General features: G+C 49.0%; 1 protein-coding gene across 2 annotated transcripts in view; it reads right to left on the reverse strand.

The window, feature by feature from the left end:
- The window catches only part of LOC133355131 (repulsive guidance molecule A-like), a 125,651-nt gene that overhangs the window by 60,451 nt on the left and 40,213 nt on the right, over window positions 1-24,987 (reverse strand). For both annotated transcript variants that reach the window (XM_061572448.1, XM_061572445.1), the window contains exon 3: window positions 564-826. Coding sequence is in view for 1 of the 2 variants with exons in the window: in XM_061572445.1 (XP_061428429.1) it covers window positions 564-826 (263 nt within the window). In the remaining variant the exon portion in view is untranslated. The remainder of the gene's footprint in view (window positions 1-563; window positions 827-24,987) is intronic.

Consider the following 24,987-nt stretch of genomic DNA (forward strand, 5'->3'; position numbering starts at 1 on the left):
AAGCGTAGGTTTGGAATGCTTTTGGAAAACCCGAGAGAGGAAATCAACATACTAATGCAAACTAAACAAAATCATCTTCATCAGCGAATAATACCGCGATGGCATATTAAAATCCGAAACATGAACGCTGACAAAGAAAAATGGAACAAAGTTGAAACGCGGGCACAGAAGCACAAGGGAGGTAAATGTACGGGATTACCCTCAGGCAGGAAGCGAAATTGCATGGGTTAGAGAATCAGCAGAGGATAGATCGTGATTGACACGTAATGGGTTCCTGCTGCTGCTAAAATCCACTAAATTTACTACACAATGTTAAAAATAACCAATAAGTCTTCCCAAATAGCGACAATAAAACATTTTAAACATTGCTTGGATGGGAAGGGACAGAACTTAAGACAGCACACAATATCAAAAAATAAGAAGACCAAATCAACAGCGTGGATGAAAGGTCTGTAGCATTCCCTTAAGTGTTTGCCCATATGGTTGAACACAACTTCCCAAGCAAAGCACTCATGATGATGGTGGGTGGCAGGGTAGGGGCGGCAGCGTTGAGGGAATCTCACCTCCAGCCAAGGCTGTGGCACTTCCTGGTGACAACGGCCACCCACTGCAGGCAGTAGCAGCAGCAGCAGCAGCTGGAGCAGCAGGTTCTGGCTGAAGGCAGCAGCAAGAAGTGGAGGGGACAGGCAGGCGGTTCGGGGAGAGACGCCCTGATCACCCGCCTCGCGCGCCAGCCGTCAGCGATGGCCTGCGCTGGACGCAGCCGCCGTAGAAAATGCTCCGGTGCCCGTCTCGGAAACCGTGGATTGAGGACGCTTCGGGAATGCTGCGGTGGGGGGGGGGCGTGGGAGCAAACGATCGCGGTGGATTAGAAACCCGTTCGCGGGTCAATCGCGGTGTGGGCACAAAACGATGTTCGTTTGTCCAAAACGAAGGGAGAGTGTCGACGGTCGCCTCGTGAACAAAAATCAATCGCGGCAAAACGCAGCACCCGTGTTTAAGGCCGTGCCATGTCGTGGTGGAGAATCTCTGTGGGTGGCTGCAATCCACGAGGCATCCGTTGAGCCAACAGACATAATCGTGTGTATGTGTGTGTGTGTGAAAGACGCTACTGAGCAGCTGGAGGCAGCTGCCCTCCAGCAACAACGCAGAGCAGGAAGGGGGGGGTGACGCTCACAACGAGCAGAGTCAGGCGGTTAAAATGCAGCAAAAGCTGGCACAGTAGTGAGCACAGGTCGTGCACCTGCGAGTCATGTCAGTCGGCAAACTTAGACACAACAGAGTCGTCCCCTGACCTACTGCCATCAGCGGAGCCTTCCACGCTTCACGCGATGGCCTCAAATTGCACCTGGCCTGGCACAAGCGCCATGAGTGATGTCGCCATCGCTTATTGGCGAATGGTTGTCGTCAATACTCCCAACCTGCAGAACCGAGGTGGTTGTTTGTAAGATTGCAGTGCAGTAAGGTGGGTTGACAAATTTATACGGATTTTCTTTAAAAAAAACAAAACAATAATAAAAGGTAACAGAGCAAACAGAGCACATGTGGATCAAGTGCCACACATCCTTTTTCAGTTTTATCCGACTGCCAGGGGAAACGGGGGAAGAGGCAAGGGATTAGTTTGTGCCAACACGTGTTGGGGACTGCAGTGTAGCGGTTAGCGCGCTGCGCTTCGAACACGGTGACCCGAGCACGATTCCTGCTCACGGCCACCAACACCCGTGACAATTATCTCGAACCGGTCCTGGGCCACCCCTAGGTTGACTCAGCCTCAAATGAGTACCTGCTGCAGTGTGTAAACATTTCTACCCGGGGAGACAAAAGCAGTCGGGAGTGGTTTTAGCCACCCACCCCCTTGTGTGCCGTGTCGGCCTACATAGGTGCTACTTGGTCACAGCTCTGGCCCCAACAGTCTGGGGCAGTAATTTTAGCTGTGACGGTCCCACCTGATGACGGAGACTTGTGTTGCCTCCGAAACGTCATGATTTATTATTTTATTTTATTTCCATTATTACTTTTATTAATTTTTAATTTTATTTTTTTACCTACGTGACTTAACCGAAAAAACCTAAGAGTATGAGTACCCAACAGTCTGTTTAGGCTATACGGGGAGGGGGGGGGAGAGATCTTTGTCTTTTGGGGACTGTGTGGACAAAATGAGAAGGCAGTGCGCTGGGGTGTGGTGTGCGACCAATGAGAGAGGCATGGGGTGTGGGGGGGTGAATCTGTGCGGAATATTTGAGCCTCATCTCATCGCGCGCGACTCGTCTGCCCCCCCCAACCGCTTTTGTTACAAACACAAAAATACTCGTGAAGCTCGTGGCCAGACAGCTCACACGGGAAGCCCTCCTGAAATAAAACATTCAAGACTCAGTTGAGATTTTAAAATGAGTAAATAACTGATTTTTTTTTATTGACGTGAATGACACGTCCCTTTTTCAGCCGTCTTCTATCGAGACCCGTCTTGCTTTTGGCAGGGTATCGATCACGCAGGGTTGGGGGGGGGGGGGTACGGTCGTGCCGTGGTTAGCGGATGCACTGCGCTATGAACCCGACATCCAGAGTTCAATTCCTGGCTACAGCTGACATCAGTGGCAGGTGATATCTGAAACAGTCTTGGTCCCAGCCCTCCCACGCTCTTCCCCCCCCATCACCCACACTTTACAAACCCGAAGTGACCAGCGTGATGAAGTATTTTTTATTGGAGATTTAAATTAAGTGTTTCTTGAGAAATTAAGTGTTTTACCACTGGCACTATTTATGCCTAATCTTGCACTTTTTAATTCCTTAAATGGCTAAAACTTTCAAAAGATACATTTTACATTTGAAATAATATTTCTTACCTTTTTTAAATTCATTTGTATTATTCTTTTTTTCTGATGCGTTTGTTATGTCTGTCACGGAAACAGTCTTGTGTTTTTATAGAGCATCTTAGCTCACAGTGTACTGAACTGGTCACACACGACCCGACATTCTGTGAAGAGAGCGTCATCCAGCAGTGGATTGACAAATAACTGCCTGGAGCACTTATTTACCACATGGAGTATTCTCGCTAACTTGGCAGTCACTTTGTTCGCGCACCCATTTTGGAGGTCAGTCAACTAAACACACGACAATCAAAACACAGGCCACATGCACAAACAAACTGCTCTACACCTGGTTCACACCAACGACGATGCTGAAAATCCATCGCCTTTGTCCGCCGAACATTTGTTTTATCGTTTGAGCTCAGCGAACGACCACTAACACACACAAAGGGAGGCCGTGGGAGCGGGCGGGGGGGGGGGTCAGGCAACAATCCAAAGAGTTATTGTATAACAAACAAATACATAAACGGTCGCGTATGGCACCGTGTTGTCCGGTAAAGTAATCAGACGCTCGCACCGAGCGACGCTGGCGTGCACGTCGGGCGATAGGGCATTTCACGGGGCGCACGACGAGTCCCGTCCGGAATTCTGGGACAAGAGACTTGGCAAAACTGTGACGCGGACTCGGAATGCCCACTGGGGGGGGGGGGGGGCGGAAGAGGCTGCACGGCACAATTCCGGCTGGCACGCTTGGCCGTTCTGTCGGTGCTTGCCCACCTGCGTGCGGCAGATTGTTACGAGGGGTGGGGGGGGGGGGAAACACATTCGCAGGTGCCAAGTGAGAAGATGCCAGGCCCGCTCCACCAACCGCGCGTTCAGACTCCGACCAACTCAACTATTCAACGTTGGGTAAATAAAAAAATGTAAATTTAAAGGTTGCGTTGGCAGCGCTGCACAAAGGACAAATTGAAAAGGAAAAAAAAATACGTTTCACTGCATTTGTCATCTACAATGCCCTGCTGTAACAGGAAAGCTATACATCAGCCTGGTGTTTAAAGCGATAGAGGTTTGATTTGTGACTACGAATGATCCCGTTTAACCAGTTTCCCGGCTATTTTTACAGGGGAGATCCTGCGGTGCGCAAGCGCAGCAGCAACAGCAACAACAACAACAACAGCAACAACAACAGCAACAACAACAGCAACAACAACAGCAACAACAACAGCAACAACAACAGCAACAGCAACAGCAACAGCAACAACAACAACAACAGCAAAAACAACAGCAACAGCAGCAACAACAACAACAGCAACAACAACAACAGCAACAGCAGCAACAACAACAACAGCAGCAACAACAACAACAGCAACAGCAACAACAACAGCAACAACAACAGCAACAGCAACAGCAACAACAACAACAACAACAGCAAAAACAACAGCAACAGCAGCAACAACAACAACAGCAACAACAACAACAGCAACAACAACAACAGCAACAACAACAACAACAACAGCAACAACAACAACAGCAACAGCAACAACAACAACAACAGCAACAACAACAGCAACAACAACAACAACAGCAACAACAACAGCAACAACAACAACAACAACAACAGCAACAGCAACAGCAACAACAACAACAACAGCAAAAACAACAGCAACAGCAGCAACAACAACAACAGCAAAAACAACAACAACACAGCAACAGCAACAACAACAACAACAGCAACAACAACAGCAACAACAACAGCAACAACAACAGCAACAGCAACAACAACAACAACAGCAAAACAACAGCAACAGCAGCAACAACAACAACAGCAACAACAACAACAGCAACAGCAGCAACAACAACAACAGCAGTAACAACAACAACAGCAACAACAACAGCAACAACAACAGCAACAACAACAGCAACAGCAACAACAACAGCAACAGCAACAGCAACAACAACAGCAGCAACAACAACAACAGCAACAGCAGCAACAACAACAACAGCAGCAACAACAACAACAGCAACAGCAACAACAACAACAACAGCAACAACAACAGCAACAACAACAGCAACAACAACAACAACAACAACAGCAACAACAACAGCAACAGCAGCAACAACAACAACAGCAACAACAACAACAGCAACAGCAGCAACAACAACAACAGCAACAACAACAACAACAACAGCAACAACAACAACAGCAACAGCAGCAACAACAACAACAGCAACAACAACAACAGCAACAGCAGCAACAACAACAACAGCAACAGCAGCAACAACAACAACAGCAAGAACAACAACAACAGCAGCAGCAACAACAGCAAGAGCAACAACAACAACAACAGCAACAGCAACAACAACAGCAGCAACAACAACAGCAAAAGGAAAGACAGAAAAAACCGTGAATATTTGCAGAGAACGAGTACGGACCTCAAGGAACATTGCACAACTAACGAACGTCGTATTTGCTTCAGAGCAGAGGAAAGGCCGCACTGCCTTTTGCTCCAAGCGTCAGCCGCGGATATATCCATCCATCATTCTCCCAAGACTGGGCTAGCAACGGCGAGGTCATTGGGAGCCCCGTGGTGGCAGCTCTGGCTGTCATCTCTCTCTAATATTGCCTCTGGGTCTTTCAACCTAGACGACCTGCTGGTTGTGGTTTAAGTCCGTCTCAGTCTGCGATGTTCCGAATCCAAAACGAGTCTTTTGTTCGGGTGCCCTGCTTTTTTGGTAAACAACATCATTCTGGATGTAATTCAGTTCCCAAGTTCGTTTTGTTGCAACCAGCTGAGAACTCAAGAAGCCAGGATAGTGTCATTTGCCTGATTGACCTGGGTCACCAAAACACACCAAACCAAAACAAATCATTATAAAGTACAGCGACGAAGCAAATAGAAACCAACATAAAAACAACTGTCACATAGTTGCTGCATCAGTGATAGAAACGAATGTGGTGATTTTTTTATTTTATATCATTGGTACAGAATTACCACATTGCACAGGTCACCTTCAATAGAGAAAGAGTTCTGCCCAGAATCAAGATCAAAATTTGAATCCTTTCATGGCCAAAGCCGTTGATGCCACCACGCTTCTGCAACGCTTTCTCCCCCTCTGGTAGATCCCACGGCCGTCGCATAGCGGACACGCGACCTCCAATCATTTCCCTAAAAGTAAGTACTCCCCTACCGTCTGGTCTCGGATCTCCCCCTTGGTTCGCCAGAACAACTTGGGCGACACTAAAAGATATCTTCTTGGTTCTTTCGGTAAAGTCACGTAGAAGGGAAGTAATAAAATAATAAAAATCAAACATAATAAAATAATTCTCACGACGTTTCGGCCACAACGCAAGCAGCCGTCCTCAGGTGAAGACCAGGTCTGTCGGGGAGACAGCGTCTGAATGAACCGAAAGAACCAAGAAGATGAATCCCTGCAGTCACGAAAGCTTTAAATCGAAACTAAAAGATACATCGGCGAGTCAAAGATCCCAGGGAAGTTTTGAACTCCGCGGGAATAACTGCAGGACTGCCGCCCCAAACAAGACCACACATGGACGGGCCCTTCAACTGCTGACGCTGGGTAACTCGAGTTTCAAATGCTCCCCGAAAGAATAACACAACTTGCGCTGCGTGGTTATCCCAAGACAAACGATGCGCAAAAATACGATCCGCTTTCTTTCCCCGCTCGTCCCCCCCCCCCCACACCACCCCCCAACATTTCCTTTAAATGGGAAAATTGTGCTCATGATGTAATGCGACACATACGCAATTAGCTAGAACGCACACATTTTTAAACAACACAACTTCTATCCGAGGGACGTTCTCAGCTGCGAAAACATGACCGCGCGCGCGTGTGCGGCAGGCAGATGTCAGGCCTGGAGATGGGAAGGAAAAAAAAAGGCGAGAGGCAGATTAAATTTTCCCCGACACTCGACGGGGAGAGAGTAAAGCTGCCACCACAGCGGGCCCCCCCTCCCCCCTTTTAAAAAAAAGGCCCATCTTGACTTTTCTCTCCAATTACCGAGCTAGGTGGGTAGTGCACACACAATCAGCACGCTCCACAATTTTCATTACTGCAGGGAGAAGGCGTGCAACATCGCAGCAAATGGAAAAATCAGAGCATTTAATAACCAATCGCCTATTTTTCCCAACCCCCCCCCCTTCCACCCCCCCCCCTCCTCCTGCTTCGACATCCTCTCCGGGCCATTATTGAGATTAGCGGGAGGCAAATGCGATGCGAGCGGTAATTATTCAGGAGACGCGGGACGTGTGGCTTGCGCCGATCGTTTGGGGACAGATCCCGCTCGCCGGGGACGCTGCTGGTTAACCCAAACGCGCCTCATCATTTTGGCGGATCCCGGAAGCCAAGCAGGGCCGAGCCTGGTCACCGCACACACACACACGCGCACACACACACGCGCACACACACACACGTATCGTTGTCCCGTGCGGCTTCCGAGGGTGCATCGAGTCTTCGTAGCAGTAAAACTAAAAACTAAACTTTTTTTTACCAGGTAAGGCCCACTGAGCTGTATAGCTATTTTTCAGAAGCCAACTGCCCACAAATAAGACCTCAACTTCGTGGCTCATGACGTGGAAATTTATAGCAGCCAAACACTCTAAACGCGTGATGTTTGATTCGAAATGTGGTGGGAAAAACCGAAGGACCCGGAGAAAAAAATCAATGCTACCACGGGAAGGACATGCAAAACTCCAAATATACAGGCGTCAGAGTCGAAATCAAACCCACGACCTCCTGTATACCAGGTGAGGTTATTAACATCTCGCCACCGTGGAACCACTGTGCCATGAAATGCCGTATCGTTGTAAATGCACGGCGCCATTGCGCCATGTGGAATTTGACGATTAAGCATACAACTTGGAAATACAGCATGAATCTACGCCGTGTAGCATGTGGTAATATCCAGGTTTGAAAGCACACACACACCACACGTGGGTACGACGGTGGTGGAAACTCGTAATCCTAACGGGCAAGATATAAATCGCGCACGAAGCGCATCAGAGTTAAAGCTAGCTCCATTACAGTCTGGCCGATGTAAAAAACATAATTCGACCAGCAGAGCACCACTAATCCACCGCTAATTTGATGCAAAGCAGCAACCGAGGAGACATGGATTTACACGCCAGGACCATAACACAACCACATCACCCTAAATGCACCCGATCTCACCAAATCTCAGAAGCTAAGCTGGCTTGACCCCGGTTCGTACACGAATAGGAGACTGCCCTGGCAGTACCAGGTGCTATAGGTGTAGGCCTGCGAGCTGGCCAGAATGTTGTGGTACAGCAATGGGTTCGCTCCACCATACAAATTCAAAGAGCTGCGTCTGTCTGTGGCCTCTGCAGAGCTTTGAGTGCCATCCCGCTCCTATGCGTGGGTTTTCGCCGCATACCCCAGTCTCCTCCCGTGAAATGGGACTGGTCAAACAACCCAATAAAGGCAACCCAACCTCCAGAAAATGAGTTGAGACTCAGCGCGGCTCTCCTAAGTAAAGGGCATTCCAGTGCATCCTCATAATAATACGGTGGTTCTGCATACAACCACAGGGAGGTTTTGGGAAGCCCTGAAAACTAAAAGGGGGGGCGGGGGGGAAAATCGCACTCCCGAAGCTCAGAAAAGGAAAAGCGTGCAAAGCAATGCTTCGCAATGGCACTGCATGTAACCCCAGAGCAGTCCCAGATTAGTCCTGCACTGTGCAATAACCAACTACTCTCGCGTGCGATTGTGCGTTCCAGCGTTGGCTTGGAATTTTTGGCGGGGTGTTTTTGTTTAATATTATATATACACACACACGTTCTTTTATAAATCAACATTACAATATGTAAATTACCTAAAACTCGGGACGATCAAGAAAATAAGGTGGCTTTGTTCTGGAGGAATTAATCTACCCGGGGGGAGGGGACGCCATTAGCTTGCGCAGCGCATCTCAACCCTCGGTGACGCTGCGCCTGCCCTGGCGCCCAGATTCACCCGACAAGCGAATGCACCGCTTGGCCTGCGTGCTCCGACCCATCCGCCGAGCATCATCCGCAAACCTCGGGGACACAGGCGCTCTGGCTCGGGCAACACGAAAGCGCTTCGCCTCTCTCTCTCTCTCATCGCGGCTTTGATTACGGATTTGGGTGAAGATAAATAAGAGTTAATCACTGCTTAACGAGAGCCATCCGCTAGGAGCGCGCGGAGGCGGGGAGCGCGTTTTTGACGATGCGGCCAACTTGGAAGTGCCCTTCCCCGCGGTTCCACGTCGCGTCCAATTTCGTGGCAGCGGCGCGGGGAGCCAGCCGGCCGGCCCGGTCTCAGCGGTGTCAGTCAACTGGGTTCGACTGCACCGGCAAAAATTATTTTGCAGAGGGCTCCCTCCCCCCCCCCCTCTTCGTTTCGCTGTTAATTTGACGGCAGCGGAAGGCTCGGGAGAAGAAGCGATGCGGTCACCTCCAAATTACGCACCGGTTTTTGACGAGCGACCGGGCATGGCAGCTGCGTTCACACGGCGCGTTACGATCGCGGCGCCGGGGAGGGTCCGTGCGCGCGTACGTACGTTTGTCTGTGTGCGTGTCACCGTCCTTCAGGAGGAGAAGGAGCATGTCGACGGCAGCCCCTTCCCCCCCCCCATCTGCTTTGCGAACGCGGCGGATCCCAGGGCGCAGTTCACCAGAGCCGTCAACGCTCGCCGGTGCCGCGGCAAAAATTAAGCACCATCTGCTGTTTAACAGTCCCCGATAATGCGGTACAATTTGGTGTCAAAATACGAGGAGGAGGAGGAGGCTGCGGCATCTCTATAGACACCGTGGCTGTCACGACAAGGTTACACGCTTAAACAGGGCGAGCTGAGAGAGATGCTGATACCCACGCACAAAAGACAAAGATCCCCCCGGGGAAAGTGCTGTTAGCGAGCGCATATTAAGGGTGGCATAGCGCATGAGGACATGGTGTGGCCAGCGCCCTACCTTTAGGCTGCCTATGTCTCCCAGTGCTGATGTTAATCCTTTCTCTCATTCCGATTATATACGCGTACCTTATCAGTTTTTCTTCCGATTCCGTTCCGATGACATAAGTGTACGTCATCGGAATGCAACCAGAAGGAAAACTAAAATAAAATGACTTTAATGGTACCGAGGCTCCGACAAGGCCATGCGAAAGGGCGTGGAGCAGTTTTGGCCCAGCTACCATAGAGTGCGGTCGTGTCGCTACAGTTTTCTGCGGTGAGTACAATGTCTTTAAAAACAACGGCACTACGCCTCTCCCCAATAAAAATTACGCGAACTGCTTGCGGGTTCCGAGATTCAGCGGTGAACGGGACCCACCCTGCAACTGGGACGTCTCGCACCAGGCCCTCATTTGAATGGAGGAAATCTCAGGGAGGCCCGGGGAGCAATTCAGATATTCGTCACCGCTGGTTGCAATCAGGATTCAAACCCAGGCGCTCAAAGCTATGCCTGCTCAGCGCTCTGACCTCTGAGCCACACCTGTTAATCTGTCAGATTTATTTAGTGAGACTCCTAATTAGAAAATGTATCAATTGCCGGTTAATTCCCCCACCTTTTGTACTGCAGAGATTTGATGCAAATAACAAACCAGCCGCCGGTGTATCGACGTAAAAAACAAGCCGATAAGCCAGTCCATTAATGGAGCCCTCCAACTCTGTTAGGCACTCGCTCCCGCCCATGCGTTCCATAATTGCCCACTGCACCCGGTATGGCGCATTCTATCGGTATGGAGCATTCTATCGATTTCAAAATAAATAAAACCCACGAACTTGCACGTGTTTTGTTGTAAATCCTTCCCAAACAAGTAAACAAACTGCTAAGTTTCGTAGAGACTGCCTTTTCTTTCTTTAACGCAGGCTTCTACAGTTTGCTTGGACAACGTACAGATCGACACAGGAATACAAGATCCCGCAAGCATCACAATAAGTATCAGCAGCCTATTGGGGGGGGGCCCCCTTAAAATAAAAGTCACACAAGAGAGAGAGAGAGAGGCTCTGCGTAAACAAGCCGAATGAATTCAGCTGGAATGAGCAGCCTTATGTAGCAGGGTTCAATAAACACGCAATAATGCACGTAGCATATTCCGCGTGTAGCTTGTGATGGAAAAAAAAAATTAAACCCACCGAAGCGAAAACCTCATCTATCAAAAAAATCCTGGCTTATTTCTCCGCGTATGAAAAGGACCCTTTGGCAAAGCCTGCGCCGACCTAAACAGTAGCTTTTGTGGAGCCGGGTTTTTCTTGCACACGGCTCCTGAAAAGAAAAAGAAAACATTTCGATGCACAACGTTGGAAGGAGGAAAAAAATGAGGCATACCGTTTGTTTATTTACTTTTTGGCGGGCGGCTCCAAAAAAAAACTTGCCATTTCAAGTCGAGGTCGCACAACACTGGCAAATATGAGCGGCCATGTCTACTCTACTGGTGAAGGGGGTCACCGACGTGAAAGTTATTGTAATTTCAGAGCAGTCTCTCTGGTGGAAGGGGTCTTGCGGTCATTCACACGTGCGCACGCTCTCGCGATTATCATGCCGTCAAGCGCATTCGCACCTCACCGCAGCGACAGCCCTGCCGCCTGCCTGCCACAGCCTCAACATCGGCTTCACGGTCTGCTCGCGGGTTCTAACGAGTTGTTAGCGAGCGTTCGATCGTGAGCGTGTTCACCGTCCATCGTCGTCGTCGCCGCTCTTCTCCCACTTAATTTCACAACGTTTGTGCTTCCCCGCCCCGCATCTGCACCCAAAGTCGCAATCCCTACTCGCTCTGTTTACTCAAAGGAATACAGTAGGGGGTGGTGTGGAGGGAGGGCTTCTCATTAGGCTCTGTGCGCAGAGACCGGAGATTTTTCTTTTAATCCATCTTCCAAGTAGGACGCGACTGCCGTGGCTTAAAAATCAGAGACAACAATTCGCTTGGTCCTATGAAGAGACTGCCTCCTCCTGCCATGTGCATGTGGAATTTCCACCGCTGGCTCGGCGCTGGTCCAATGCCATGACAATAGAACGCTGCTCGCTTGTGACGGGCTGCGCAATGTTTAGACAGTGGCTCGCCTCCACAGCTGGGCATGCTTGGGGCTGCCCCACCTACTGGAGGCAATCGAGACCAAAACATCAATGCCCTGAATTCACTCTGGGAAAAGCCTCACGGAGTCTCAAGTCTCTTTCTTAAGGAGGGGTTCTTCTGCATTGGAGATGAATGACCAAACACTTTGAGAAAAACTGGCATATACGAGGAGGGAGGGGGGGAGAAAATTAAAACCTCCACACAGATGGATCAAAACCCCTTCGCCGTACCGCCACCGTCTCTTGGCCGCCCCGCAATGCAAGCCTACGATGTCATATTGTCAGGAAATAACCCACCCAAGAACAAGCTGGGCTCGACTCCCACTTAGATGCCTTTGCAGAAGTGTCTCTTAACCTGGGGTGCACGCACACCCTGGGGGAGCGAGATGCCCTTTCTGGGGGTGCGAGACAGATTTTTTTAGAAGGCAAACCATCAAAACGCAAATTAAGCACGAGCACATAAATACAACTACTTTGTTTCATCAAACCCTATGTATTTATAACATGATAAAAAAAAATTACGATTGAGAACCAAAGGGGTGCAAGGTTGCAGGAAAGGTTAAAGACCACTGGTTTACAGAAATACAGACACAGATAATGCACAAATACACTTTCAACACGAGTTTGAAAGCCTAATCAAAAGATACGTCAGCGGCTTTAGGGAGGCCTTCAGCCCCAGTCTGGGACCCACTTCCCCCGAAGCGCCGAGCTGGATTGGCAGGAGACTGAGTTTCGCTCGAGGTCGATCTCCCCAAGCCTCGCGGTGAAGTGTTCCGCACACACCACCACCCTCTCTCTTCTTCGCAGCCGATCTCCTGCGACGGCAATCGAAACGTTTGCTTGCCGGCGAAACAAACGCGGCTGCACATACTGGTTGAGACGGCAGTCCGCACCCCCCCCCTCTTCACCCCCCCCCCTTTCTCTCCTTGTCCACACTCCAAAAGTTAAGGATTTACTCTTCGCGCCGGAAACACCTCCGTAAAAGAGTGTTTGTTTTGACAGCGAGGCAAACCGCCACGCGGGCGCTTGTGGGTATTTTGTTAGGACGAGCGCCGTCCGCACCGCGCCAGGTACTGCTCCAGTTCACCGGGTATTATTACCGTCTGGGTGCTGGAAGAAGAACAATGATAACATGGTTAACGTGCAGCCTCCGCATTCGCATGCTCATTCCACTGCTGGCGGGAAGATCACATCGAACCGGCCACCTCTGAATTACTAGTGCGATGTACTGTTCATTACACCGCAGCACTATCCCAAGATTTGACCTACCTCCTCCCACACTGGCTCGGCATTTTGAAAGGAGGTGGAAGTACACACACTTTTACCCCACCACACATACCCCATTTATACTGCTGGGTGGACAAACGCAAGGAGGTGGGGGGGGATTTGGAGAAACTTTCCCCATCGTTTCGACTGCCACAGCAGGATATCAAATCAAACTGGCACCCTCTGGATTATGAGTGCAGTGTGCTATTCATTACACTGCAGCACTATCCCAATCATTTTATACAGACACACACTTTAGCCCTTTTCTTTTTAGAAATGCCAAACGCCGTGACAAGTATGCGCTGAAAGGCAACCATTAAAAGCCATTTGGCGCCGTGACAGACCGCACGTTTTGCGAGATTTCAAACCGTGTCATCTTTGATTGCGCCAGTCGCGAACGACGGCGGTGCAGTCCCTCCTAAGGATCCGGCACAAAACGGGGCACAGCTGTGCCGCTGGGGGTGGACGCAAGCCCCCCCCCCAACTCCCCCCCCACCTCCGACTGCCCATGTCCCCCACCAAAACCACCAATACCAAATGCCAGGAGCTCAATTAAGGCTCAATTACCAAGGGAGAGGCCCTCGCTGGGGTTACAGAAGGCAATTAGTAGCCAATGGAAAAACGTAAAAAATTTGGGTCGGACAGATGGGATTTGAACCCCAAGGCCTCTAAAGCACTGGAGACTTATCGGGGGGACATTTGCCACTGACTGAAACCAACCATTCACAGATCACAAGGCACGGGCACGCGCGGATTCCAGCTTTGACAAAAACAGAAATTTGAAACATGCCCACCAGAAGTTACTCCCCGTTACGCTTTCTAAACTATCTCGTTTGCGTACAGCTCACGTTCACGGTAAACAAAATAAATAGTTGCTACTCCCAATCTAAAAAAGTCGAGAGCGTCGTTCAACGCATCAATTACCTTTGTTGGTCAGCCAGCCCACGGCTGGAAGAAAAGTTCAAAACTGCACGTCTCAGTCTTGGGGAGGCAGCTACACCTGAGCCGGGGAGGCTCAAAGGTTGCAACGTGGTCTCCTTCAGTTCAAGGTCCGCTCGCTTGAAATTGAAAAATCATTGAGTTTTTTTGTTTGTTTTGAAACTGCGGACCGAAGCGAGAACATTTTCTTTTTAACCAACCCTACGAACTTTGGCACGGCACCGCCAGATTAATGGGAAATACGGGGGCATTCGATAAGACAAAAGCACTGGTGTTAAGAAAGCCTCTTATTGACCAGCAGAGGACACGCGCCAATAACCAAAAGACGCCGTTGCCAAATGTTTAGTATGTACGTAGAACTTCTTGGGGGGACAAACTAAAACACAAAAAGCGGTTCTACCGAAATTCGTTTTCAATCCCAATTGACGACAAACTTCCTTTCAAAATGTATCGTCTGCAATGCAGCGTTAATCGTCACAACTTGCAGAGGCGAGATGTCTTGTTGTCGCTATTTTATAACGTAATATACAATGGATGTGACCGGGTAGGGGTCAGGGTTCAGAACACTGAGCTGCCACCGCAGAGAAACCTGGGTTCAAACCCTGGGGACGGCCACCCATGGTTAAACTGTTCTATGTAAAATGTAGCGGAGTTGATGGTCTCAACCCAGACACCGATGACTGCTTTCAATTCTGGGTTGTATTAAATATCGCTTGGCCACTTTATTTGGCTCATTGCAGCTTTGATAGTTAAAAAGTTGCTTGGGATTGGCATGTGATAAACAATCTTTGCAGGGCATATAAACGGAGTGCTGCTCCTGTTGATAACAGAAAGGTTTATGGCAGTGACTTCGCAAGTAGTTCAGTGACATCTTCTGGGGTCACACAGGGTGATATACTGCTAGCGCTGTAGGGGTTCTAATATAAATGTTATCATCTCACGCCATGCAGTCCATAGTGGCACAAAGGCAATATAATTCAGGTGGGGGATATAAAAACGAGAGTTCTATGACATCACAGTTCATGGCAGTTCTCTGACACAAGGTGCTGCACTGCTCGCTGCAAGAGATCGGAAAGGAAATTCAATCATCTCGTGGACATTAGTCCGATGGCAACACAATTTTACTGTATAATTGGGGACAAGAAAAGAAAATAAATTGGACAAGGCAGCAAGTTTAATGTGCCCTCCAGGAACCGTGGGCTTATTGATAATCTCTCTGCAGCAAATCATCCTGGGGCCAAGATGGGCCATCGATCTTGCAGACCCTTGTCCTCACCGAGCTACAGCACAGCCTAGGTCGGCTCCGGTAAATAAATGGTAAAGGCTGGAAGCTATTTACCCAGGTCATTAATCACCCGCCTCTCATCCTTTAAAGAAGAAGATGAAAAAAATCGGGGACAGCAACAACGGCGCGAGCTAGCACCACATTTCGGCCACAGTGGGGCCACACTTTTGCATTTCGCATTTTTCGGGGGAAACTGGAACAAATGTATCGCGAACCAGCGCGACAAGTTGTAGGGGGGGTTTTTTTTGCTTAAAATTCATGTTCCAAATAAGCCCCTTCCTCCCCCCCTCCCAACTAATATTTTCTTCACACCCCCCCCCACCACCACAGACTCGTTTGCTCGAATTTATTGGGAACAAAAACCGCCGACCTGGCAACCCGGCACGCACGTGGCCGCACATCTTGCGGAATTTGACCAGGGGCACATCTTAGTCGGATTAATATTTACACAGCAATGGGATTTTTTTTTCCTTCTTCTTTTGGGACGGGATAATTTAATGAAACGCACGGCGGCTGAGGTGAACTCTCCTCTCTCCCCCTGCTTTCTTCCTCCCGGCTCACAAAGCGCAAATCCCTTTCGGAGCAGGCAGAGTGCTTTTGTACATCAGCCAAGTAAATTCTTAACAGGCGGTAAAAATTTGAACGTAACCCTTCATCCCTCAAAAAAAAACCTTGACATTCGTCACGCGATTTGACGATAAAATTGTCGTGAAACAACAATGGCAACACGATGAGGCGTGACACAAATTTATTAAAAATGATGCCGTTGCAAAATCGAATCTGTCAATGTTGAGAAAAACCCATCATCACAACAACAACAAATTGTGGAGGCTGGAAAACCACGAGTTTCAAACAAACAAGCCAAAAACGAGTAAAAAGCCACAGAGCCATGGGGGGTCTGCAAAAAAACATAATTTCCTCAAGTGCATTGTGTCCTTCATAAGACTGTCTCAAAGGCACTGCAGAATAGTGCAATGGACAATGCCTACCATGACAACTTTTATCACCTAATAAGCACAAGGCAAGGTGTGCGACACCAAGACGGTGTGTGTTGGTCGCACATGTGCATGACCAAAGGACCAATCTTGATTTGAAGCTTTCGTGACTGCAGGGATCCGTACTCTTTGGATCTTTCGGTAAAGTCACATAGGTATAAAGTAAAATTAATCACGACGTTTCGGGCGCAACGCAAGCGTCCGTCATCAGGTGATTTATTTTATTTTATACCTACGTCACTTTACCGAAAGAACCAAAGAGCAAAGGACCAATCATACAACAAGGCACCATCAATCCTGGCAGGGCCCTGAAACGATCCGAATTAAATGTAACCGACCGCCGCCGCATGTTGATTGGTTATCGCCATCACAACCAAGAACGGTGTCATCTCACACAAAAGACAAATATCTCCCCCCCCCCCCATAGCCTTCACAGACTGTTGGGGCAAGTGCTGTTTGCGAGCACACACACACCCACGTGTGTGTCTGGCCGCATGCCTCCCTCCTCCTCTTCCTCCACCGCGAGCCGGCTCTGCGTACATGGCCCATTGTCTGCTCCGCTCTCTCTCGCAGTCTGGAATGCTCTCGTCTTACACTCGAGTGTGCGCGCGCGCTCCTGCGTCCCACCACGCGCAGTCAATTGCGGTGAGAGATTGATACAATGCAGACACAACATAACGTAATGTGTACACAAACAATCAAGCGGGTGGGCGGGCGGGCGAGCCTGCCCGCCTGCCTGCCATCCACCCAGCGTGGCAGTGTTGACGGATCTAGGGCACGGATGCGAAGCAATGCGTGCGTGCGTGGCGTTACGCAACCAGGGCGCTCACTCGGGTGGCGTGGTGGTAAAAAGGTATGAAAAATAAAACTCAGGAGAGCTGACTGGTTGAATCTCCCAGCACAGTAGTGTCAACTGAATGGGAAAAGTTTCTGAAGTTATCCCTCACCTGTCCACTCATCAGAACAAATGCCAACGTATAAAAGAATATGGGTACACCACAATTAAGTCAATAGGCAGGTTGAGTGTGTGCGGTGGTGGTAAAGTGTGGGTAACTCGTACTTCTTCTAAGAGGTCTGGCCAGTGAGGCAAAGTGGAAGAGATATCTTCTCTAGTGGAGGAGGCACTCTAGAACTCCCAATAATGGTGACCTTTGTATGGATGTCGAGCATCTTTCACACCATACGTAGCCAACCGTGCTAAAATCGGAGTTGCGGAGAACAGCGCTTGTGCATTCGAAAGAAATTACAGGACCGCATCTTTACCTTAAAGATGATAGCATTCCCCATGATCTTGTGTCCTGGCAATTGTACAACAATAACAATAAACTTCCTGGAATTTTTCTCATTCATGTAGAGGGCTGCCTTCGTTGCTCCTCTTCCTCCACTCACTCCTGCCCTGGGCCATTCTATAAAAGCCCACTCCAGTCCTTCACATCGCAGCTCACCACTCCAAACCACCTCTTTCTAGACCTGCCTCTCGTTCTCTCCGCCCTGGTGCTTCCACCTTCATGCGACTTTCCTCTTCCGATGTGGACTGCCCCGCTCTTTCTCTTCTCGCCACAAGTCCTAACCGAGCCATCGGAGTCGAATTTCCTCTCGGCTCCCACGTTCATCACCGTCCTCCTCCCTCTTCACTAGGAGGAAACCAATGGGAAGAGCAAAGACTACCGCCCCAATGCCGGATGTGGCGGCACATGCCTGTAATCCGGTGCCTTGGAGGCAAGGGTTGGTGGCTCACAGGGGTGCGACGGTCAGCACACCTAGCAATGCAATGAATGGTCCAGATTCAGCTTGAGAATAAAATGAATTGATCATTGGTTTTTTTACCCTTCTATCTGGCAACAAAACTGACACCTTTTTTACAAGGAGTCATGTTTGCATAGACCACAAACAATACCTGCAGTCATAATGCAAACAAAAAACATAACTCTGATAATGTATGCACTGTCCTTGAAGTTGATTGGTCCACACCCGAGACAGCTTTGCTTAGAGCCTAGTTTCACATGGGTTGGACCAGATGACGCCAAAAGGCGCACAACCCAAAGACAATGCACCATCAGAGTATGAGAGCTCGGGGCAAGCATTTACACCATTGGAACCTCATTTGCCAGTAAAAAATATTTTGTTGCCAGATAGAAGGGTAAAAAAAACAATTATCATATTTTTTACTGGCAAATGAGGTTCCAATGGAATAAAATTATTTATATTACCACTGTGCCCAATGTAGCAGTCTCTGACGGTTGAATAATTCCCCACAGCCTGCGGCGGCGTGGGGAGGGGCCCTCATCCAGCAGTGGAGTGATAACACCGGAACTGCCCTGCACAACAATAATGATTGTGGAATAAACATCTAATCATTCCAGCATTAGCTTACAGCTTTGGTTGGTGAGTAATGTCAGATTTGAGATGAACCCCCCCCCCCCATCCGTCACCCCCCCCCCCCCACCCCAACCCCAGAGATCGGTAAAGAGTTTTTTTTTCTATATATAATCTCCCTCCACCAATCTTTTGGTCGACAGAAGTGCAGTAAATTATGCATTCGCCACACCTGGCATGGGAAATTGCAATCCACCTCTCGTCACAGATCCGTGAGTGGGGTGTCCGCGTGAAGCAGGCTGCAGCGTGGCTTTAAAAACAAGAAAACGCTGGCAGGTCGAGAGGTTACAAATGGAAGCACACGGGCGTACACGGACACCCCCCCCCCCCCCACCATCACGTCTAGCGAGGCGTCAGTGCGTTTAAAATCGATGCTGGAACCGCTGAAGACCCAACTGGTACGCGTACAGCCCCCGCTTGTCAATCATGGATCAGGGGGGTTCCTCACGTCGCGCGTTCCATGGAGGTTATTTCACCAAATTTCACCTCTCTGCTAGCAAGAAAGGCCATTCCCTGAAACGTTGACGACCATAATCATTTCCTGTTGACGAATGTGTCGAGTTTCTGTTGTTTATACTTCACCGCGCTCATCAACGCAGCTTGGTGTAGGCGGGAGGCATAGACACAGGAAGACAGTACAGTACAACAATCAGTTTTGCTGCTCAAAACGTAACCCCTGCAGTGACCTTGAAACAACGTGGCACGCGTGGTGGATCCACCATCCGGGCTCAACCCCGCTCAGCTTCTGAAGACATGACGAGAGAGAGTGCATTCCGGACAATTGGGTCGTTAGGCAAATTCAAAGCTAACAATCCTCATGCTCCAATGTACAAATACAGAACCCTTATCTACACTGTGCAAAACATGTCAGTACCCAGACTTCAAGGCACATGGGTATTAGAGGGTATGACAGCGATGGCAACCCGTACCCTAATACGCAAGACAGAAATTGTGCATAAAGAGAATTAGGCTTAACGCTTCATACATTACAATCCGCATGATTTTTTTTCTAAATACCGCTGAGCCAAATTAATTTCATGCAGGAGACACGGATTTGCACGTCTGGCTCATTCTACGACCAAGCCACCCAGAATTCACCCAATCTCATCCAGTCTCAGGGAGCCGTGCGGGCACGGGCTGCTTAAGTATTCGGATGGTGGTGAACCAGGGCTTGCCAGGTGTTGTAGGCTTGGGCTATGGAGGCACTCGGGAGATGGCGGTACAGCAAATGGATTGCTTAATCTGTCTGTTGTGGAATAACCGAGTGTTGCCCCTTTCCTTGTACGTGTCGTGGGTTCTCTCTGTGCGTACTTAGATCTCCTCTTTATAAGCCAAATGCTCATTTCGAGAACTTGCTAATCATCCGAACGCAGAAGCCTCCCAAAAAAGGGGGGCTCTCCCGGGTAAACGGACCGGCATCGCCATTTGTTACGTCCGAATGCCAATTGAAAAAAGTGCCCGCCCATATGGAACCGCGGAAGACCTGGCCAGACGGTGGACCACATGGAGTCGTTGCGAACCCTCGGTTAGACTCGGCGAAGACATCCATTCAACTTTCTCCGAGACCGTGCGCTGCCTATCGGCCCTTTGCACAAGGGGACATACGAGACGCTGCACAAAGCCACGCGCAACAAGAATTATTCAGCGTCCTGCTACGCCTCGGATGAGCCAGCTGCAACGAGAAGCTACCGCAACCCCGAGGCAGAGATAACGTGGGGGAAGTCCCGTGTGCATTACAAGGGGGGAGGGGGATGGTGGGGGGGGTGTGGAGAAGAGCATCCCCCAAAACTTACACACAATTAGGTAGCCGATGGAGCTTCAAATATAAAAAGGCTCTGGGCACTTTGAAAATGGCTGTTGGTGTGCTGTGCGGGAGGAAGGCAGATGGCCTCGCATTATTTCACGGAGCGGGCAATGAGCCAGCGGGGAGGTTGAAATACAAATCTTACGAGGACACGGCGTAAATACCGTGCCAAGAGAGCCAATCGCGAACGATTCACGGGTAACGCTGTGTCGCTGCGTAGGCTCCTTCGCGGTTGAGCTGCTGTGTATCTCTGGAGATGCGCACCGAATCCAGTGATTCGGGTTCGACTCCCGGCCGCAAAGGATGTCTGAACTGGTCCTTGTGGAAAGTGCAAAAATCTTTACGTTGACGACAGCCCCAATGTACGAAGTTCAAGTTTATATTGTTGAATCGGGTGTGAACACAAGAAACCATCCCGAGCCACCGAAATCTAAAAAGCAAGAAAGAAATCAAATAAAAGTTACAGCAATGAGGAAAACAGAATTAACACGAGAAATCGATAATATTGAACGCACTTAAACTGATGTTAAATCCTCCGAAACGAAAGTTGACCCGGGCAGATTATTATTTGGCCGAGTAAAGTTGACACAAGGACACAGCTCAGGCTCTGTGGCTCTGTGGCCCGGCTTGCCCAGCTTGTTGTCCCTGCAAGGCGAAGGAGGGGGCTGGCTTTAAGGGGTTCCGAGGGGGTATGGAACCCGGGACACCGCGGCGACGTCGGCGGGCAGAATGGGCCCCGGGGCTGGTGAGCCATAATTAACCCTCGCATCACCCCAATTATCAGGCGAGCGCCGTTTGATTTGTTAGCGCTTGGGTGTGCACGGAGGGGGGGGGGGCTTCATCTGCCCCCCCCCCCCACCGCGCCCCCACTCCCTACTCCCATCCCATGTCACGATCGCGCGTTGCTTGTGAAAGGAGGGGGGGGGGCGGTGGTTTGTGGGGGGGGGGGCACCCCAACTGCCACTTCCACTGAGCGTCACTTCGCAAGCCACCGCCTCTCGCCTTCCAAAAAGAAAAGAAAATCAAGGCAATTATCCTTGTCCCCTTGCATTTTTTGTTCTTACATTTCGCACAACAGGTTCCTACGCTTCTCGGAATTACTAAACCGTGTCGGCTTTGTGTGTAGAGCGGTAGAGCGGGCGGGCCCCCCACTACCGTCGGTCGTCTCTGTTGGAGCGTGACGGGGACAGTGCCGTGAGTTTTCAGGGAGCTTTGCCTTTTTTTTGAGGGGGGGGGGGGTGGGGGTGGAGGGCAACTTGCCACCAATTTGGCATTGACACTCGAGGGCTGTTAGACATATGTTGAGTGCTAACTTTTCAGAACGTAATACTTGTTTTTTTAAACAGGCTGTCCTACCTTCTATAGGAGTGGTACTTAACCTGGGGTGCACGATGATCTTTCTGGAGGGTGCGAGACATGGCAAGATTTTTTTAGAAGGTAAATTATCAAAAACATTAATTAAGCACAGAAACGCAAGGACAACTACTTTGTTTCATGAAACCCTATGTTGTTATTAACATTACACATTTTTTTTACGATTAAAAACCAGAGGTGCAGGTTTCAGTGAAGAACCGCTTGCTCTATAGTGACAATTCAGCCCCTCGTACAAATTGCCACGAGTCAATGCAAGAATCGGTCACTCGTCTCGTTTATGGTTTTCGTTGCCTCATTTGTCAAATGTTGGTCGCACCGTCACAGCCTGAACGTAACGTAAGCGTGTCACGTTATCTTCTTGGTTCTTTCGGTAAAGTCACGTAGAAGGGAAATAATAAAATAACAAAAAAACATTCTAAAATGTATTCTATTATTTTATTATGTTTTTTTTCCTTCCCTTCTACGTGACTTTACCGAAAGAACCAAGAAGATGAATCACTGCAGTCACGAAAGCTTTAAATCGTGTCACGTTAGCGCATCATTTTGCATGCACCACAAATAAATTGATTGCCACCGCCCAATTCGACGCGTGCATTGAGAGCATACGGATCCACACCGCGCGAGTAGCCAACTTACCGTTACACCTTTTCAACTACCTCGATGGGTTCTCATTTGACGTTAGGCAACGGCGAACCCTGCCAATTGAGAGCGTTCGAGGCTCGCACGACCCAACGCTGAACTGCGACGTGACATCTCCCCTTGCGCGTTTGCACCCTCGCAAACCACCCCCCGCGGGGAACGTTAGCCATGCGATGCCTTATTCCGGCTTCAGTTCGGGGTCACACCCACAACAGCTCCCCCCCCCCACCACCCCACACCCCCATCCACCACGACAAAAAAAAAACTACAAAAAGTTTTTAAAAAGTAAAGCTGGAGCACTGCAAATATTTGCTGTACGCCACTGCTGGGCAAATGATAAACAGGGTTTGTAGACACACGCATATTTCTCGAATCGGACACCACCCACGTTCGACTGACAACTCAGAAGGTGTAGGGCAAGAGCTCAAAGTCCCCTCGTACTTCGAGGGGAGCTCCTATAGGAGGGTGTACTGACCCCTCCTCTTCCACGCCGACCAGAAATCTTGGAATGAGATGGTAGTACCCACACTTTCCTCCACCACAAACAACCTGACAATCGATTAATTATGAGTGAATCCAATTACACTGCTGGGTGGACAGATAAAGGCGGGGTGGTGGGGGAGGTTTAGATTTAAACTTGTCATTTCAACTGCCACTCCGGGAGATCAAATTGAACTTGCGACCTCTGGATCGCAGGTCCGGTGCACCGACCGTCACAACCACGACAGCCTCCCGCAAAAAAAACGTTACCCTGCCCCAAGTCGCTTCCCGTAAGAAACCGTCGCCAAAAAAGAAGAATTGTTTCGCTTTATAACGGACGGCATTCCACAGGGTGAACGGGTTAGAGCAGCAGGACTTGCAAGCCTTCAGACCTGATTTGGATTACAAAGTGGCTGCATTGAATTCTGACCCGCCGCAAGCAGAAAATATCACCCGGGGAGAGAGGAGCGCGAGTAACTCTGCGGTACATTCAGAAAGCACGGCCCCCCCTCTCTAATCTGCCACTCATGAGCCCCTCTGTAATTAGGGGAGAGTAGTTAGAAAGGGTTATTATTTTAAGGGAAGGCGGTTTACGACCACGGCTTTGGCGGGGGAAGCTTTGTTAAGTAAGTGGTTTTAATATGATGGACAGGGACTTTGTTTTCCCGCAATTGAGGAAAACACATTCGCAACTCCGACGGCTACACACTTAACAGGCTGCCCTCAGCAGATTTCCCGTATGACCGCAAATCACAAACACAACGAATCAAATCGATGAACAAACGAGACAGATTATAGAAATTAACCAATTTAGGAACGCACCGCTAAAAGCCATTATTTTTTTAGCAAAGTCAGCAGACGACGGACCTGTTTGTGGTGGCTTCCACAATTTCAAAAACAATCAATGGATTTGACCCATGGTCTCACCCACATGGCTTTATGTTCATTTTACAATTCAGAAGAAAATTGGAAATGGCAACAAAAAAAACAAGTACAGGCAGTTGATTTTTTGCGTCCAATTTAGATTATTTTGCTGCTATAAGTGTCCAAATGATAAGACACTTTGTTGAGATATCATTTGTGGCCAGGTCGCTTTTAAAAAATAAGGTAATACCCAAGTGGGCTTTGTGTCTGGTAGGATGGGGATGGTTTAGTTGTATTTGTACGTGTTTGGGTGATTTTTAACCTTTCTTCTACTTTGCACTCCTATCTGTGTTTTGTACAGTTCGTTGTAACATGCTTACCCGCCCCGATTGGACATCTGTGAGAAAGAGCTTTATAGCTCATCGGATTCCTCCAGTATAAATAACCATTCTGATTCTTAACTGTGGTTCGTTATCAATTTGAGACGTAAAAAATAACGTTCCAAGCTGCATTTTTTGTTTATTGCTTCATATACGTCCTAATGCAGGGGTCGGCAACCAAAATAACAAGAAGAGCCATTTCTTTCCAATTCGGTACAAAATTCAGTATTTCAAGAGCCGCAATGCATCTGAGTACATACTGTACATATCGTCAAGAAGCAGCCCGTAAAGAGCCGCATGCGGCTCCGGAGCCGTAGGTTGCCGACCCCTGGCCTAATGGGTTCAAGTGACAGCTGCAGCCACTAGTGACCGCTATTTATGCCGCATTATATATTTTTTTAAACCGAAACTTGAATAGAGTTGAGATTATAAATCATGCAAATAGATCGAATCTCCGGACGATGCATGGGTGACAGCTGTACTTTAAAAACAAAAATCTGCTAAATATTCCAGGCACCCACATTTCAATTAAAGTTCTACCTCAAATAAAAATAATCGTGGCAAGAGGCAGATAAAATCCACAGCACAGCACCATAATGCCAGGCATACGTTAGCAATGTCCTTGATCAGTAATTAAAAGTAAAATTGCCCTCATTGCTCGTCGATTTTCCCCGCATGTGCGCATACGGGCGAACATACTTTAAACGCGT

The sequence above is a fragment of the Lethenteron reissneri genome, chromosome 50 (genome assembly GCF_015708825.2).
Source record: "Lethenteron reissneri isolate LAM-NWPU_2019-01 chromosome 50, ASM1570882v1, whole genome shotgun sequence".
In the NCBI taxonomy this organism is placed as follows: Eukaryota; Metazoa; Chordata; class Hyperoartia; order Petromyzontiformes; family Petromyzontidae; genus Lethenteron; species Lethenteron reissneri.